At 37.3% G+C, this 16,998-nt stretch overlaps 1 protein-coding gene across 5 annotated transcripts in view; it reads right to left on the bottom strand.

Moving 5' to 3' along the window:
* Positions 1–5,515: 5,515 nt before the first annotated feature.
* The window catches only part of LOC106052565 (bone morphogenetic protein 2-like), a 104,134-nt gene continuing 92,651 nt past the window's right edge, over positions 5,516–16,998 (bottom strand). For all 5 annotated transcript variants that reach the window (XM_056022336.1, XM_056022335.1, XM_056022334.1 and 2 more), the window contains one exon: positions 5,516–6,531. In XM_056022336.1, coding sequence (XP_055878311.1) covers positions 5,561–6,531 — 971 coding nt within the window. In that variant the 3' untranslated portion in view covers positions 5,516–5,560. The remainder of the gene's footprint in view (positions 6,532–16,998) is intronic.

The raw sequence follows: 16,998 nt of genomic DNA, 5'->3' as shown, positions 1-16,998 counted from the left end.
AGTCAATATAGTTTGTAATGAGAGTAGAAGGCTCTTCTAACAAAATAAAACAAAAGTGATGAAAGCCGAAAGGGATCCGCTAAGCTGAATATCCTCCTAGCAACAGGATAGTGGAACATGATGGAAAGGATGGCCCAGGGGACTATAGACATTTATTGTTGGCGGCCCATACTCCAGTAGGGATGACGGACTATAAATAAGTTTTTTTTTTTTTTTGAAGACTCATGTTTTAAAATCGACAATATATATATAATTCTTTTCATGGCTCAAGAGTGTGGACGCCAAGTAATGGAAAGATCAATCTTTTATTTCTGCAAGTCGGACGGACTAGAGTTACCCCATGCAATTAAGAGACGAAAAAAAAAAAGGGGGGAGGAGAACAAGTTGTATTCACCAGTCACTAAATAGCAGGGCCGGACTTAGCTATTGTGACCAAGAAGTCATGTATTCACCCGTCACTAAATAACAGGCCCGGGCTTAACTATTGTGGGGCCCTATGCGAAACGGATTTCGCGGGGCCACGTTTGGGTAAGGATATAGATAATAAGTGAAAATTAAGTGTTTGTATTAGAAAAAAATTCGTATTTGCATTTTATTAATTCTTTACTACGTACAGAATTACTTTACGACCCTTGCGTGTAGCGAAGTCATACAGTATATCATAAGAATTATGTTTCCTACATAGATCACGGGTTTTGCATAATGCCGTTTTTTTTATCGTGCGTAGGAGTGGCATTTTCCATATTGAATGACACCCCAAAATGACAATTTTTGGCTATATATTTCAGGAGATTTGTATGTTTTCAAAAGATTTTAATAACTTCCTGACATTTCCATGACTTTTTCGTATATTTTGCAATTCAGGAAATGACCAGGAGCTCCTGGAAAATCAAGAGGCCGCGGAAAATTTGTTATATGTTATAAAATGGTTTAATTTAATAATTTATACACCTAAAATTAGCGCGGGTCCTATGAAAGTGCGGGGCCCACTGCGGTCGCATATGTTACAGAGACCTAAGGCCGGCCCTGCAATAAAGGCGTATGCTACGTCGCCGGTCGACTAGTGTATAACAGCACAAAGTTTTCAGTTTGAACTAAGAATGGGACATGGGAGATATGACGTGTACAAGGTTTCACCCAGGCAGACAGAATGAGTTGAAATAAAGCTTTGTACATAGAGAGAAATAAAGTGACCACAAGAGGTGTACACATTTATTCAGTCACATGTGTACACTTTCACACACTTACACGATCATAACAACAATAACAACAACAACAGGAAAATAAAAGAAACCTAAAGAAAGTAAGAATAGTTGTGTACTTATTTTCACGTGACTTTTCAATTTGTACACATCATTCACAATCCACCAAAAAAGAAAACCTACACATAAGCTTTTAAGACCCCTTTCGTCCCTTGCCTCCCCCCCTCCCAAAACCAAACCAAAAGACACGCCCATAAATCTCAAAGTGCCACATTTGTAAAATAAGTAACAGCAGTAAAGCAACTTTTCAAACTGTATGTGTGGGAACACACACACACACACTGGCTTGCACACACACACAAACATTGGCTTGCGCACATAAACACACATTGGCGTGTACAAAACACACACACAAGTAGACTTTAGCACACTCGCACGCGTAAAGCATAAGACAACAGCACATCTCAAGACATTCATGAAAGTTGTTTATTTTGTAAACTGTTTTTTTTTTCTTTAAAAAAAAAACAAAAATAAAAAAAAAAAACCTACTTCTACAACTTTGACTTATTCTAACAAATGATGAAAACCTAAAAAGAAACAAAAAATAATATCATAAACAATAAGGGTTTGTCCATTAATTATGTCAACAGCATAGGCGGGGGAAAAAAGCAACAAAGTCTAGGGGCAAGAAAATGTAACACCCAGCGACTGGTGTGGCAAGGGTATGCTGAATTAAAAAAAATATGTTTATAATATTTTGTCTACAACAGACCCCCTTAAACAAACAAAATGAAATATTGTTCTGTACCACATAGCCTACATGTCACGAATTTCTTACTTAGTATCTTTGTTTGATTTTAAATATTCTTCCAAGTATATCATACATACAATGTGACTTGGAAGAATGTAGATCGTATCGTAGCCATTTTACGTGACGAAAAAGGGGTACAGTACTTTATGAATAGAACTTATAGCATGGTAGAGATCAGGATGGAAACATCCAAAGGGATGACCCAAGCTACAGAGCAAAAGAAACTAAGATATGCAATGTCCGCAGTGAGGATCAGTCGGCTAATGAGACTAGGCCAGGACTTAATAAAGTTGAAACTCAAATCAGGATGAGGTAGTTTATGAAAATTATCATAAAAGAGGATTACAAAGAGGATTACAAAGAGAGTGTGTGTGAAACTCAGACAAAAACACAAACTCAGAGGCGGCCGAGTGGGTCCCCTGTCTGGCAAACCATGCGTGCAAAGAATAAAGAGGCCGTGCAGAAATACTCGGTATGAGAGAAAGTTAAAATACTGATTCTGATGCTATATTGTTTAATGTAATGATTGTCAGATTTGATGTTCTTAAAATAAAATAAAAGGTGCTTTTGTCATTTAAAGGGATATTCCTCCAAAAGTATGAGGTTTTCTTCATTATCAAGGGGGGAAAGGTTTAAAGGTTACTGAATTGTTGATATAATTAATGAACATAATTAATAATTAGCCTTAAATTTATAAATAATAATACAAGACCAAAACTTAAGTATAATAATACAACAATATAACCTAAAAACTAAATAAATACGTAGTCATGGTAACAAACCTACACAAAGAAAATACATTTTAAATGTATACATTTGAAAAAAAAATCTAAATTATCAGAGTAACAATCTTTGGTATTTGAATGCATGGCAATCAAGATGGCGTGGACAATCATCACAATCAAGATTATAAACATGTTATAGTTTCGTTGACACATTATACAAGGACAATAATGTTGGCAGAGAATAAGTGGGCAACAATCATAGAACATGTCAGTGTAACCATGTTCATTAAGCGCATGCGCCACATTTGTATCACGTGACAAAGTTTTAGCGCCATCTGCCGAGAGTTTCAAAGTGATAATCACATGGATAATAATAACTACTCTATCCCTTAGTTACCTATTTTAAGAAAAATATAGTTTTTATTTTCGTAGGCCTCGATTTAGGACATGTTTATTTATTTATTTGGTATTCATGAAGTTAAAAACTATGAATAATAGCAGCAGTAATAATTTTATACTTCAGTTAAAACTGATGTATAACCAACCGCTAGTGTTTGAATCCCATTTCTAAGGAAATCGGCATATGTAATTAAACTACATAAGTAACTAGCAGTATTGGTCTCCACTTTGGCAAAAGTAACAGAGTTCACCCCCTTGAAATGAAAAACATTTAGAATGACTTATCTATATAAAGTTGATAAATAGCAACACCAATGCTTTATCGTTGATGTTGAAAAGTAAAGCAGGAAAGTTTCAAGGAAAACGAAAGAAGAGAGAATAAAGGAAGAGGTACAAAAGTGAAATTATTTTACAAAACAATCTTCGTCAAACATCAAAGTATAATAATAAGAATTATAATACAATAATAAATTAAAACACAACTTGAAAATAAGATATTATACACAATAAGCTTATTATATATATCCACAAGACTTGATACTGTATCCATGAAAGATCTGAGAGTATCCATGGGAGATGTCACAGTATTCACATACGAAGCAAAAAATTCCACAGATGGTTTTAATGGATATTCCCATAATTCTAGGTCAACTTACTAGAATTATTTTTTTTTAAATTCAAGAAACCACGGCTTTAAAAAAAAATGCTTTCCACCTTTAACCTTTGAACCTTCACAAAATTTTAAAGGTGAGAACTAGTACCATTTTACAAGAAATGTAAGCTGTATATTGTTTACATTGCTTCATGTAAAAAAAAAAAAAGATATAATTCTCTTTCATTTCTAATGAACAAAAAATTATATAAAGCCTAAGAGAAAGAAACACATTTCTTCCTGCTCAAGATGGAAGAAACAACTTGTCTCTCTAGCGATTGGAGGTAGATTTATCTATTCATTATTCATGGCAATATTCGGACATTTAAATGACATCGTGTTGAATGGGCAGGTAAAACAACAGACAGTGAGACGGAGTCCTAGTGGTGAAAGAAAAGCGAAACAAGAATAGGACTTACTTGAACAAGTGAATGCACTATTAAACAAGGTACACTTCCGGTTTTTTAAGTTCCGGTCATGTTATTATTCTCTATCCTCATAACTATCTATTGCCAGATGTTAATGTTTGCAAAGACCATCGTGGTGATATGTAATGTGTAGTGTGTATGGTGAGGGATACCTATGAAGGCAGACGGACTGTAGAATGTATTCATTATGGCTACAAATCTGCTGAGATATGGATTGCTAGTGGATACATTTCTGCACACATTATTTTTCTGATTATTTCAATTTCATGTTAAAAAAACGGTTTTGTCAAACTTGATTTAAATTTATCTTAAATTAGATGATTGAAATAATTGTCTAATACAAATGTACTGAGGTAAAAACAAAAGTCATAAAGTTGAAAAGATTATGTGCCCTTAGTGAGGATATTTTTAGAAACAGAACTTCAAGAGAGTTGTCTTTCGTTGGTATCTGTCACGAATACTTTCAGATTCCAAGACAAAAGAAAACCTTGCTAGAGAGTCTAAATATTATTAGTTTTGCTTTTTATTTTAAAAGTACGATTTTTAGAAATATTTGTTCGCTTAATTAAATGTGTGTGTAAGTGTGCGTGCGTGTGAAAAGATTAGTGAAAAGATGAGAACGAAAGAGAAGGGTTATACTTATGGAAGGGGAGAAAGAGAAACAAAAATAGAGGGGGAGAGAGAGAGAGAGAAAGAGAGAGACAGAGAGAAAGAAAGAAACAGATGAATAGAAAGAGAATGACGATTTTAGTTGGCGATGTAACTTCGTCAGTCAAGGTCGCCTATGTCTATAAATAGCCGTAGCAAAAACCGGTTCATACTAGACAATAGAGAGGGCTAGTCAAGTTCTATTAACATTCAAAACGTAAGGCATAGTCATGCCCGCCTGTCATTATAAGATAATACCCAAAAAAAAAAAAGAAACCTTTTGAAAGTGTCTTTTCTTCACATAAAACATCATGTGTCTTGTAAGACAAATAAGACTGTCTTTAAAAAAAGAGGTTTCTCGCCCGGCTCCGAGTTGACAATGGCCCTCCATCACTCGTCGTGTGATCGTAATAATCTGTTTCTATTGAAGATCTTTAGTTTCATTGGTAGATTCACCAGGACTCAGACGTCATGATTGGGGATCTATAAATAGACTTTCATTCTTGGCACGAGAACAGCGCGAGCGCGGGATCTCTAGGACCCGGTGCGCGGGTGGGTGTTAGAAGTCTGGTTATTCCAGCTTCCAATGAATGATATGATGAGGTCCGTGCTCTGCGGACTTCTCTTGTAATGTTAGTGGGTTGTTATGATTTTATTATTTTTTTGGTGCCGTGTCTTGGCGCCTTCTTCCTGTTCTACTTACATCCGCATTCGTCAACGGACATGTCCTGGTAGACCTTGAGGATCGTCTTTCCTTGCTCGTCCCTGTAGAGCATGGACATGGGCGACATCTTGATCGGGACGCAACACACCATGGGCACCGAGTTTGGGTTCACCTTGTACACGCGCGCCTGCAGCATGGCGTGGTTGGTGGCTTTGGCAAAGTCCGGCAAGGGCGCCATGCACTCCCCGTGGCAGAAGTAAGCGTTGTACCCGTTGGGTGCCACGATCCAGTCGTTCCAGCCCACCTCGTCGAAGTTGACGTAGAGGCTGTGCCTCTTGCAAATATTTTTTTTCCCTTTCACCTTCTTCCGTTTCTTTTTCCCGCGCTTTTTATTGTTTTTTCTACCATTGTCTTTTTTCGAGGCGCCGCCGCTGGCGTTTCGCTTGTTACGGCGGAGTTTTGTTTTTTTAGGAGACGGCGTTGAGGTGGAAGGGGCACTAGATTTGTCATGCGTGTATGTCACTAGGACCGGCCTTGTGATGGCCCACTCGAGGTCCTGCAGGCTCGCTGCCCTCCTTACCCGAACGTGGTGCTCGGTTGTCAGAACTGGCGCCCTTGACCTTAGCCGAACCTCAAGGCCGTGGTTCACGCCATTTTTCCATTTTAAAATCGCTGGTAGAATGTCAAAAGTTTGCCATCTGGACTTGGTTAGGTCGATCACGTGGGTGTCCAGCAACCTGGTGATGGCTTCGCTGTCGGGCGTTTCCGGGCGCAAGATCTGGTGAATTTCACACCTATGCACAGTGGCGTTGTCTGAGTGGTGCTTTTCTCTGGTCACCAGCCGCCCCGCTGCAGCGTCAAGAAGAGGGTCGTTAAAGCTCGACCCCGTGTTGATGTAAAGTCTTAGCTCCGCCCCTGTTAAAATTTCATTTTCGGGGATTGATTTGACATCAAAAGAAATATGTGCACACAAGGGAGGCTTGCATCGTCCATTTTCTTCATCTGCAACAACAAAAACAAAAAAAGGGTAATTAGTAAATGTATATTGTAACAACACTTGTGCCAGATGTAACAACATGCACGATGTTACGATGTGTTGTTATGCCGGGGATTTTACTTGAATTCAATAGTTAACAAAAATGACGATCTAGAATCATAATTGACGACTCTTTGATAAAACAAAACTCTGGAACTTTATTAAATACAACGTAAGTACAGTTTATGTACAAATTATAAATCATGAAACATATTACAAAGGCTTTTCAAACAGAGCTCCTAGAAACGTGACTGGCTATAAGGACATTATTTTATCGACTAACTTTTACTACCGCCAATTCTCTGGCGCTAACTCTTTTCAAAAATGTCTTTGTTTAAATTCAAATCAACCAATAGATTTCAAACATACTAATTACGTCCCTTGGGTAAATCCTGACTTGAAAGTCAAGTGTCTAAATTTGAGGATTAAATCCCGAGACTCATGTCGAGGGCTTATATTACTTTCAAAAAGTGAAATGTACAAACAATTCTATAATGTAATCTGTGACATATTACCCCCCTCTCCATTTAGCATTTGTATGGTAATAGAAATGCTCATATGTATTAAAATATTTAAATATACACAAAATACCATACATGAAATTAAAGAAAAATGGTTGAGGTAACATATGACAAAATAAAGTCAACTTGGAGATAAAAAAATATGTAAATGCAGTGAATAAAATTATTGATGACTTTGAACACCTGTTCCGCTATTCAAGTGGTTATGAAAATGAGACAATGCTTGTCATGAACAATATCAAAAATTGTACAAAGCATAATACTTGGATAAATTAAATCTTGAATTGAATAGGTTATGAAGCTTCATGATGAAATTAAAATATGACATTATAACTCATTTGTGAAAATGTGTACATGGGAAAAAATATATTGCATATGAAAAATTGACATAGAAAAATAATTGTGATAGTACATGACAATCTTCTGAGAAAATAATACTCAATGTGATCAATCTTCTGAATAATAATACTCAATGTGAAATAAATCTTAACATGTGTGAAGCAATGAAAAATTCCAATTATATGTCATGTATCTGTACTATTATAATAGGATATATGCAATAATATTCGACCTGAAATAAAATGCACATGATTTAAAAATTAAAATGTCTGATGCATGTCATATGCAAAGATGCTGAAACATAAAAGTATCTTGAATGAGTGACTTTCCTCAGTGGGTTGCTTGGTGCTGAAATAAATACAACATCTGATATAGAACTCCTGTGGAAAAAATGAGTAGACAAATTAATTGATTAAGTACAACTGAACACTGTTCTTCCTTGACGAGTATGAATGATAATGGATCAAGTGGCACTAAATATGCTATAGTACATATGTAGAGTAGAAATGTAAAGTTCGGAACCCTTCTGAATTGCCGACATGGATGTGCATGTGCGTTTTCTAAACTTGAAGAAAAGGTCTTTCAGTTTATGAAGCTGTTGTCTCCATGTCATAATGATCTCACAGATAATGTCTGATTGAACCGCGTTTGAGTTTGGTGAAAATAAGAACTGTCCGAAACCAAAACTCAATTTTCTGGTTGATGAACTTTGACGCTGTAGAACAATGGTAGCAGAATGCTTTGCATTAGAATGTTCAATAGAGCAATGACTGAACATGTCTGAGTTCAATCGGTCAATACAGTAATGTTGAAGAAGTTCATTTGTTCCTTTCTGAAGAAAAGTTGCCCTTTGAGTGGACGGATGAAACTTGGTGTTGTCAATGTTGTTGCTCTCTGAGTTGCTTTCAAATTGCAGTACTGGAAATGTCTCAGAAACACTGGTAAGGAAATCTGCACGGTCTGTAAACACTTTAATGTTCTTCACTGTTTGTAGTGCTATGTCATTCAGAGTGATGACCTTGGGAATGTCAATTTGATTTGCTGCTGCTATGTCATCCAGAGTGATGACCTTGGGAATGTCAAATTGATTTGATGCTGCTAATGAAACATCTATCTCAGGAATGGGTGTTGATGATGTTTCTTCTTCTTCCTCAGGAATAGTTGCTAAGCTTGTAAAATGTTCAACTTCTGCTTTGATGTCTTCATTATCTGTTTCATGGTAATGTTCAAACATATGAACATGAAATACTTTGGTAACCTTGTTGACATTGATTTCATAAAGCAGGTTGGAAATCTTTCTGGTGATGGTAAATGGACCTTGCCATTTGTAGAATAGCTTGTTACTCCAATCTGGTAACAGTAAATTGATTTGATCTCCTTGAGCAAAATATCTTGATTTCATGTGTTCATGTAATATTCTTTGACTTTCAATGTTCTTGGTTGTGATGGCTTCTTGAGTTGACTCACATTCTTTCAAATGAGGAATACTTGTATGAGTGTTAGAGTCAAGTTGCATAGTTTTTCTTTTGTCTGGTATAGCCAAAGTTGATTGAATATAAGTATCTGCTTCTGGTTCATGAGACTTGTCTTGATTGTAGCAAAATTGTTCAATGCATATCATAGTATTTGATGCAGTCTTATTCAAGTCTTGATGGACTTCAGTTTGACCAGTTAGAGTTCTTGTATCATTGTTAGAGACTCTGGGCATGTCGTCTTGTTCTTCAAAGTTCAACAATGGACATTCGGGAATTGGAGGTGGACTTATGACCGGTAGGGATGGGCTTGATGTAACTGGGGGTGTCCATGTTGAATGTTCTTGATTGTTGCTGGCTACTGGACTAGTAACTGGGGTAGCCATGTGATTATTTTGGCTAACTTGCTCAGGTGCCAAATGTTCTTGTTGTCTGGACATGGATCTTGTCATTACTGCCAAACATTTTTGACCTTGCTGTATGGCATTTGTACATTCAGCAAGTTCTTGAGGAGTGCATTCTTTAACTCCTTCTATGTTTCCAATGATTAGGTCCACTGGTAGATTGGGTGTTACTAATGCTTTTGTTTGACCACTGAAGAATGGTGTAGTAACATAAATGATGGCTTCAGGTAACTTGCTGACAGTTCCGTTGAATGCAGTGACTTGGACGTGGTTGCCTGTGAAACGGTTTGCGTGTACGAAGCGTTCATGTACTAATGTGGACGTGCTTCCGGTGTCACGAAGAACTTCCACCTTCTTGTCTCCTACAAAGCCTGGATAAAATTTGAGACCATTGGACTTTGCAATGACTGTCATAGTTGAATGCTCATTGTAATAGCTTCTGTTATATGAGCTTCTGTTTGGCATATATTGTGGTCTGGAGTCCTGTGAATGACTTCTGTAGCGAGGTTTGTTGTTATCTGGTTTATTATTTCCAGGTGTTTTGTTGAGATTGTATTGCTCTCTATTGCTGTATCTTTGAGTTGGTGATGTGGGTCTATCAAAATTTTGATTTTTGGAGACTGCCAGTTTTTTCCAACATTCATGAGTTTGGTGACCCTTTTTATGGCAATACGAACATTCTGTGGTTCTGCTGCGGCATTGAGATGTGAAATGCCCTAGTTTATGACATTTGTTGCATTTGACTTTGTCATCTGACTTATATCTTGCATTTTTGTCTTGAGCAAAGCAGACAAAATTTTCTTCAACAGATGGTTTGACTGACTTGTTTGGATAGGCTGCTCTATATTGTCTGATGATCTTGGTTAATGTCTGTATATCAGTAGGATTTCTCTCTATAATATAGGATTGAATATCTTCTGAGTGAGCATGGGTGATGTTGTCGATAATAATATGTTGACGAAGAGCTTGGTAACTTTCTTCTATTTTTGCCATGGATACCCATCTATCAAACCACATTGACATATTAGCTACAAAAATTTGAGGATCATCATTTTGCTGTGGCCTTTCATTATAGAATTTCTTTCTATAGTTGGCTGAGGTTGCTCCGTATTGGCGCAGTAGAGCTTCCTTGATATCAGAGTAAGTGCTGCGTTCATTGATGGACAGTTGTGAGCAAATGTTGACAGCTTTGCCAGTCAAGAGGGTAAGGAGTGAGCTCGACCAATGTGCTTCAGGTAGACCGGATGTTGTAGCTATTTCTTCAAATCTTATGAGATACGAGTCCATATTGTCAATGTTTTCGTTGAAAGCCGATATTTTGTTCATTAATCTGTATTTGTCAAACATATTTGATTGACCTTGAATTGGAATGCTTTCTTTATTTTCTTTATTTTGTTTTTCGAATTCCATTTTTTCTTTTTCATGTTGCCTTTGTTTCTCGGCTTCTTGCCTTTGTTTCTCGGCGTCTTGCAATTTTTTTTCTTCTAATTGCATGCGTTTTTCAGATTCTTGCTCTTGGTATTCTTTTTCTTCTTGTTTCTCTGCCCACTGCCACTGGTCTGGTTTTGGGATATGCTTTTCTTTGGCTAATTCTATTAATTCGAAGAATCGTTGTGTTCTAGCACTGGAAGCCATATTTAATTTTTTTGTTAGTTTCTTGTATTGGAGCAAAATGTTCAATATCTGGATTTTGGCTTTATCTCAGATATAATAATAATATAATGAAAAAGTTCTTGAAGCCTCAATTTGCTAATAAATTCTTGACAGTAGACTTGTAGTTACTGGAGTCGTATGATTGAATATATAGATCTATTGAGCCGATGTACTTTTTACTGGTTTAACAGTTGGTTAAATCTGGTCTTCTGTTTACTTTGTGCTGCACAAATGATTGTTTACTGGTCTTCTTTATAATGCCAGTTATTTGATTTACTGGTCTTTTTTTTATATCGCCAGTTATTTGATTTACTGGTCTTTTATATTGCCAGTTATTTGCTTTACTGGTCTTTTTTATAATGCCAGTTATTTACTTTACTGGTCTTTTTTTATAATGCCAGTTATTTACTTTACTGGTCTTTTTTATAATGCCAGTTATTTGATTTACTGGTCTTTTAATAATGCCAGTTATTATGTATATTGGTCTTATTCCTTTTGCCAATTACATATAATAATAGATTTCGTGAGTTAGACGTAACTCTAACGAAAATCTTTATAAAAGAATTATCGATAACCAACTGACCTGTTAAACACAGAAATTCTGTCCTCCGTTAAATAAGAATGAAGTTCCTTTGAAGAGTTTAGAAATTGGTCCTAGATCTTGAATAAATTTCGTTAAAAGTTGTCCATGAACTTTTATTCGTCGGAGAGTGCCAATGTAACAACACTTGTGCCAGATGTAACAACATGCACGATGTTACGATGTGTTGTTATGCCGGGGATTTTACTTGAATTCAATAGTTAACAAAAATGACGATCTAGAATCATAATTGACGACTCTTTGATAAAACAAAACTCTGGAACTTTATTAAATACAACGTAAGTACAGTTTATGTACAAATTATAAATCATGAAACATATTACAAAGGCTTTTCAAACAGAGCTCCTAGAAACGTGACTGGCTATAAGGACATTATTTTATCGACTAACTTTTACTACCGCCAATTCTCTGGCGCTAACTCTTTTCAAAAATGTCTTTGTTTAAATTCAAATCAACCAATAGATTTCAAACATACTAATTACGTCCCTTGGGTAAATCCTGACTTGAAAGTCAAGTGTCTAAATTTGAGGATTAAATCCCGAGACTCATGTCGAGGGCTTATATTACTTTCAAAAAGTGAAATGTACAAACAATTCTATAATGTAATCTGTGACATATATGAAGTATTTTTGTTCCTAATCCATTTTAAGGTTAATTCTGAAAATTGAAAATGTTTTGGTTTCTATTTTCAGTAAAAACCTTCATCATTTCGGAGCCTATCAATGGCATGCAAGCAGGGCCGTCCTTAGGCCACTGCAACCTATGCCGCCGCAGTGGGCCCCACTCTTTTATCGGCTCGTGCTAATTCTAGGTGTAAATTATTAACTTAAACCATTATAACTTATAAATAATAGCTGTGTTTTCACTGCCTCTTAATTTTCCAGGGCCTTATGGGAAACTCCTTAATTTATTATATCTCCTGAAAAATAGACAAATTGTCATTTTGGGATGCCAATCGTACGCGCGATTAAAAAAAACGGTATTGGCAGATTTCATTTAATAAAAATTTATTGTAAAGACAAATGTACTTTCTAATGCAAAATATTAAGTTTGACATTATGCTTATCCTTAACCAGACTGGGCCCCGTACTATCCGTTTCGCATAGGGCCCCGCAATTGTTAGACAAGAAGTGACAAGACAAGTTTTTTCTAAGCAACTGTGGGAACGATCTGAGCGTTGAGTGGACAAAATGACATCTCTGAGATTTGACACACAGACATTTCTGAGATTTGACAGACACAGACATTTCTGAGATTTGACAGACAAAGACATCTCTGAGATTTGACAGACAAAGACATCTCTGAGATTTGACAGACACAGACATTTCTGAGACTTGACAGACAAAGACATCTCTGAGACTTGACAGACACAGACATCTCTGAGACTTGACAGACAAAGACATCTCTGAGACTTGACAGACAAAGACATCTCTGAGACTTGACAGACAAAGACATCTCTGAGACTTGACAGACAAAGACATCTCTGAGACTTGACAGACAAAGACATCTCTGAGACTTGACAGACAAAGGCATCTCTGAGACTTGACAGACAAAGACATCTCTGAGACTTGACAGACAAAGACATCTCTGAGACTTGACAGACAAAGACATCTCTGAGACTTGACAGACAAAGACATCTCTCAAACCTAAAGTAAAACATTCATTTATGTCGCCGGTCCTGAGTTAAGGTATAGTCAGGAAACTTTGTACAGTCGTACCGTTGAGAAGTGCCACTTCACTCTTTGTTGCAGAATGTATGTGTTTCCAAGGTTAAAATGAAGAAAGTAAGCAAGAGTTATTGAACTTGTAGAATGATGAAACTACGAAAGGGTCTTTCATAATGTATGCTAAGAACGAGAGAAGACCCAGAAACTTGAAAGAGTAAAGACCTTTTCTTGTAGAAAGTTACATTTTGTTAAAAATATCATTTCATATCATTGTTTCTAGATTCGTATCTTATCTGAAGTTGAATTTATCTATATTGTTAATAAAATGTTATACTAAGCTTTGTTTTGAAAAGAAATGTGTTCAACTTATTTCAAGTTTATTTCATTAAAATGATATTACGCCTACACCAGTTTTACTTGTACCAGCGGCCTGACGCTACGAACCAACGATCGACGTAACACTCCAAAACATGTCTTTTAACTCCTAAACATATCTTTTAACTCCTAAACATGTCCGTGTCTTAAACGTTTCCGTTAACTCCTAAACATGTCTTTTAACTCTTAAACATGTCTTTTAACTCTTAAACATGTCCGTTAGCTCCTAAACATGTCCGTTAGCTCTTAAACATGACCGTTAGCTCCTAAACATGTCCGTTAGCTCTTAAACATGACCATTAACCCCTAAACATGTCACACAAGGAAAATACACGGGAAATCGACTAATCATGTTGCTACATACGCGAACGGTCCAAAGGGCGATTCTCTTGGCCTATCAAAACAATACAGGCCAAATTTGGGAACCAACAAAAAGGACATTAGAGAGAATAGTAGTATGGCATCAGATAATGAGCTAGTCCATTAACCGGATGTCAGCAGCTGAAAAAAAAAAACAGCTTTTATATCCATTGACCCCCCCCCCCCCGCTTTTTTAAATATTCTTTTTGGTTTTGGATAAGAAGAGGGGAGGAGGGGGGTTGTTGAAGCCAGAGATTTACTTGTGTTAATAGTCCTTTGTGTACAAGTCCAGTCCACCGGACTGTTTGAATTGCCAACACAAAAATTGATTCAACACATCAAAAAAAAAAAAAAACTTCCTTCAATGAATAAAGCAACAATTAAAATGAATACCTAGACACAGTTGTTTGTTTGTTTTCCTGCCAAAATTTATATATAATATATATCGACTTGAGAAACTGATTTTAGAAAATGGAATGTACAGGGTAAGTCATATGTAATAATTAATGAAAGAAAACACTAGGCGTGCTTCTAAAAATTAATCAAATGTGTCCACAATGGGCTGTCATAGAATCGATTTTATTTTGGCCAGACATTAGTAATTTCACCGAAACTGTAAATCACAGGACTCTCGAACTTGCCAGGCTAGCAAAGAATCTCTAATCTTTTCGTTAAAATAAAAGAAAAAAAAAATTCGTAGGACTAGAAGGGAGAAAAAAAAAAGGGGGGGGGGGGGGAGGGGGGGCGTACAACCATGTGCAGCGCCCACTCGTCCACCTCCGCCCTTTTTTTTTTTTGTGTTTGTTTTGTTTATCGAGCCCCCTGCTATGCGCCGTCTAGACGGTGACCTTCGTTGACCCCTCGAGGTACAACAAGGGGGGAGGGAAAGTGTATCTGACTACACGAAGTTTCAAGTCTCAAGAACTGGATTTGAAAAAAAAAAATTATAAAAAAATGGGGGGAGGGGGGGGGATGCGAATGATACAGGAAGACTAAGACACGGAGAGGCTACTCAAGGTCAAACGATGCTCACATATAAACGCCCCCCCCCCCCCCAAATTCGACTGTTGAATGTCAGCGCCCTGGTCTCAATCTACGTGGTCCTTTATAAAGTATTTCTATCAGAAACTATAAAGATACAGTCAACGAATGGCTTTTTTTTTTTTTGATTATGCATGGGGGGGGGGGGGGGTGTAGGGCGTCTTTACAGATATTTATACAGCCTTGATAGGGCGGAAACTAGGACGAAATGCAAACAGCTGTAGGGGCAAAATGGTGGCGAAATTGTGACTGTGGTACAGTGACCAACCGTAACCTCAGAACTTGGAATCTCGCGCTTAAACGACATTTTAATTTTTTTTCCAAGCTATTTCGACGAAGACTCTCTATGCACTTGATGGGTAGACTTAGCTGGCATTTCCGGTGACCACTTGACTAGTGTGGGGTACAGCATTGGATGAGCTTGACCTCAAAAACTCTCATGGGCGACCAGGCTTCAAATTTTAAAATACCTAGACATCATTATTACCTGGACGCTCAACCGAGACCAATCGTTATATTATTTATTATTATCTGCAATGTCGCAATCGGTGGGCAGTGGAGAACAATAGTTCGTTGCCACGTCACAGGTCTGTACGACGTGGCAACGAGCTGTTGGATCTTCCCTGCCCACAGGTTGCGACGTCACAGGTCAGTGTTGAGGCCTTCTATAACGACTGGTCTCGACTCAACCAAGAACTCCGTGTTTAGTCAAGGCTATCTTCAGCTACGAAGGTCACGGTTTGGCAGACGATCGCATAAAGTTGACGCTGAGGGATATGCCTCGGACTTTTTACCACCAAACTGACACAAGTGTGACAACATAATATGTCGATTTTGCGCAAACCTTACCTATCGATGAGAGCCGAAAACTCGAATGAGCCTCACATGGGGTGAATATACACTTTAGCCAGGTGCACTATTATCGTTGAACCCACCTGTGCATCCTGCAATGTCCTGAATATTCTTTAGGTCAGAGTCGGCCCTAATGTTTAGGTGTATAGGGGCATTGTAGGTCACAGCAGAGGTTCTGCTATAAACGAATATATGTAGATATGTCTAGATCTCTAAGTGTCCGTGTTTTGTAGCATTTAGGACCCCAACGATATGCAAGTTCCTGGTCACGACTAATGCCTCTTATTAGACTCAGGATCACGTCTTATTAAAGATAAGTTCAGGCCTTATTCCTCTTATATTTGACCAGATTTACAAAGAAGCTTAAAGATACATGTTGCCACATCCTTTGTTATGGTAAGTGAATTTATATTATCATTATTATCTTCAACTTATCATTATGTCTATATTGTATCAGATAATATGTTTATATCTTATAATCGTGTCTACATTTTGTCATTGTGTGTACATCTAATGAAACCTGAGTAGTTTTATTCCCAGCGGCGCTGTGACCGAGTGATAAAACGCTTGACGTCCGAACCCATGGACCAATCGTAAACAAACAACATTTAGTTACGTGATTCTCTCTCTTCTAAACAAATTTCGATCTAATTTTAATATACAATGGCTATCACGTGACAGTTTTTTTTCCGTTGTTTTATCAATATTATCACGTGACTAAATGTTGTTTGTTTACGATTGGTGAATGAGGTCCATTCCAATTCCTCACTCCACAAAATTTTAATGGGTACCTGACAAACGCTGGATAAGTACAGGAGGCTGTTCGTTGTACATACGTCGCAAGGTCTGAAATGGGTTTGGCTCCCAAACGAGAGGTCTCGGGTTCGCCTCTGGGATTTTGAACTTCGGAACTTTTTCAAGGACGCCCCTGACTCTAATGGGTACCTGACATAATTTGAGGACAGTAAAAGCGATTGGTCGTTGTGCTAGCCATATGGCACCCTCGTTAAACATCGTCCATAGAAACAGATCACGTCTGCCCTATTGGTCACAAGGTCTGAAAGGGCTACTTTACCATTCAGTAGAGTGCCTCTACTCATGAAGTTGTTCTAATTTCTAATTATCTGTTCAAGCCCCCAATCTCTATC

The sequence above is a fragment of the Biomphalaria glabrata genome, chromosome 3, assembly GCF_947242115.1.
Source record: "Biomphalaria glabrata chromosome 3, xgBioGlab47.1, whole genome shotgun sequence".
Taxonomy (NCBI): Eukaryota; Metazoa; Mollusca; class Gastropoda; family Planorbidae; genus Biomphalaria; species Biomphalaria glabrata.
Note: the sequence above shows the minus strand (reverse complement) of the source record. Positions and strands in the feature narration are given on the sequence as shown.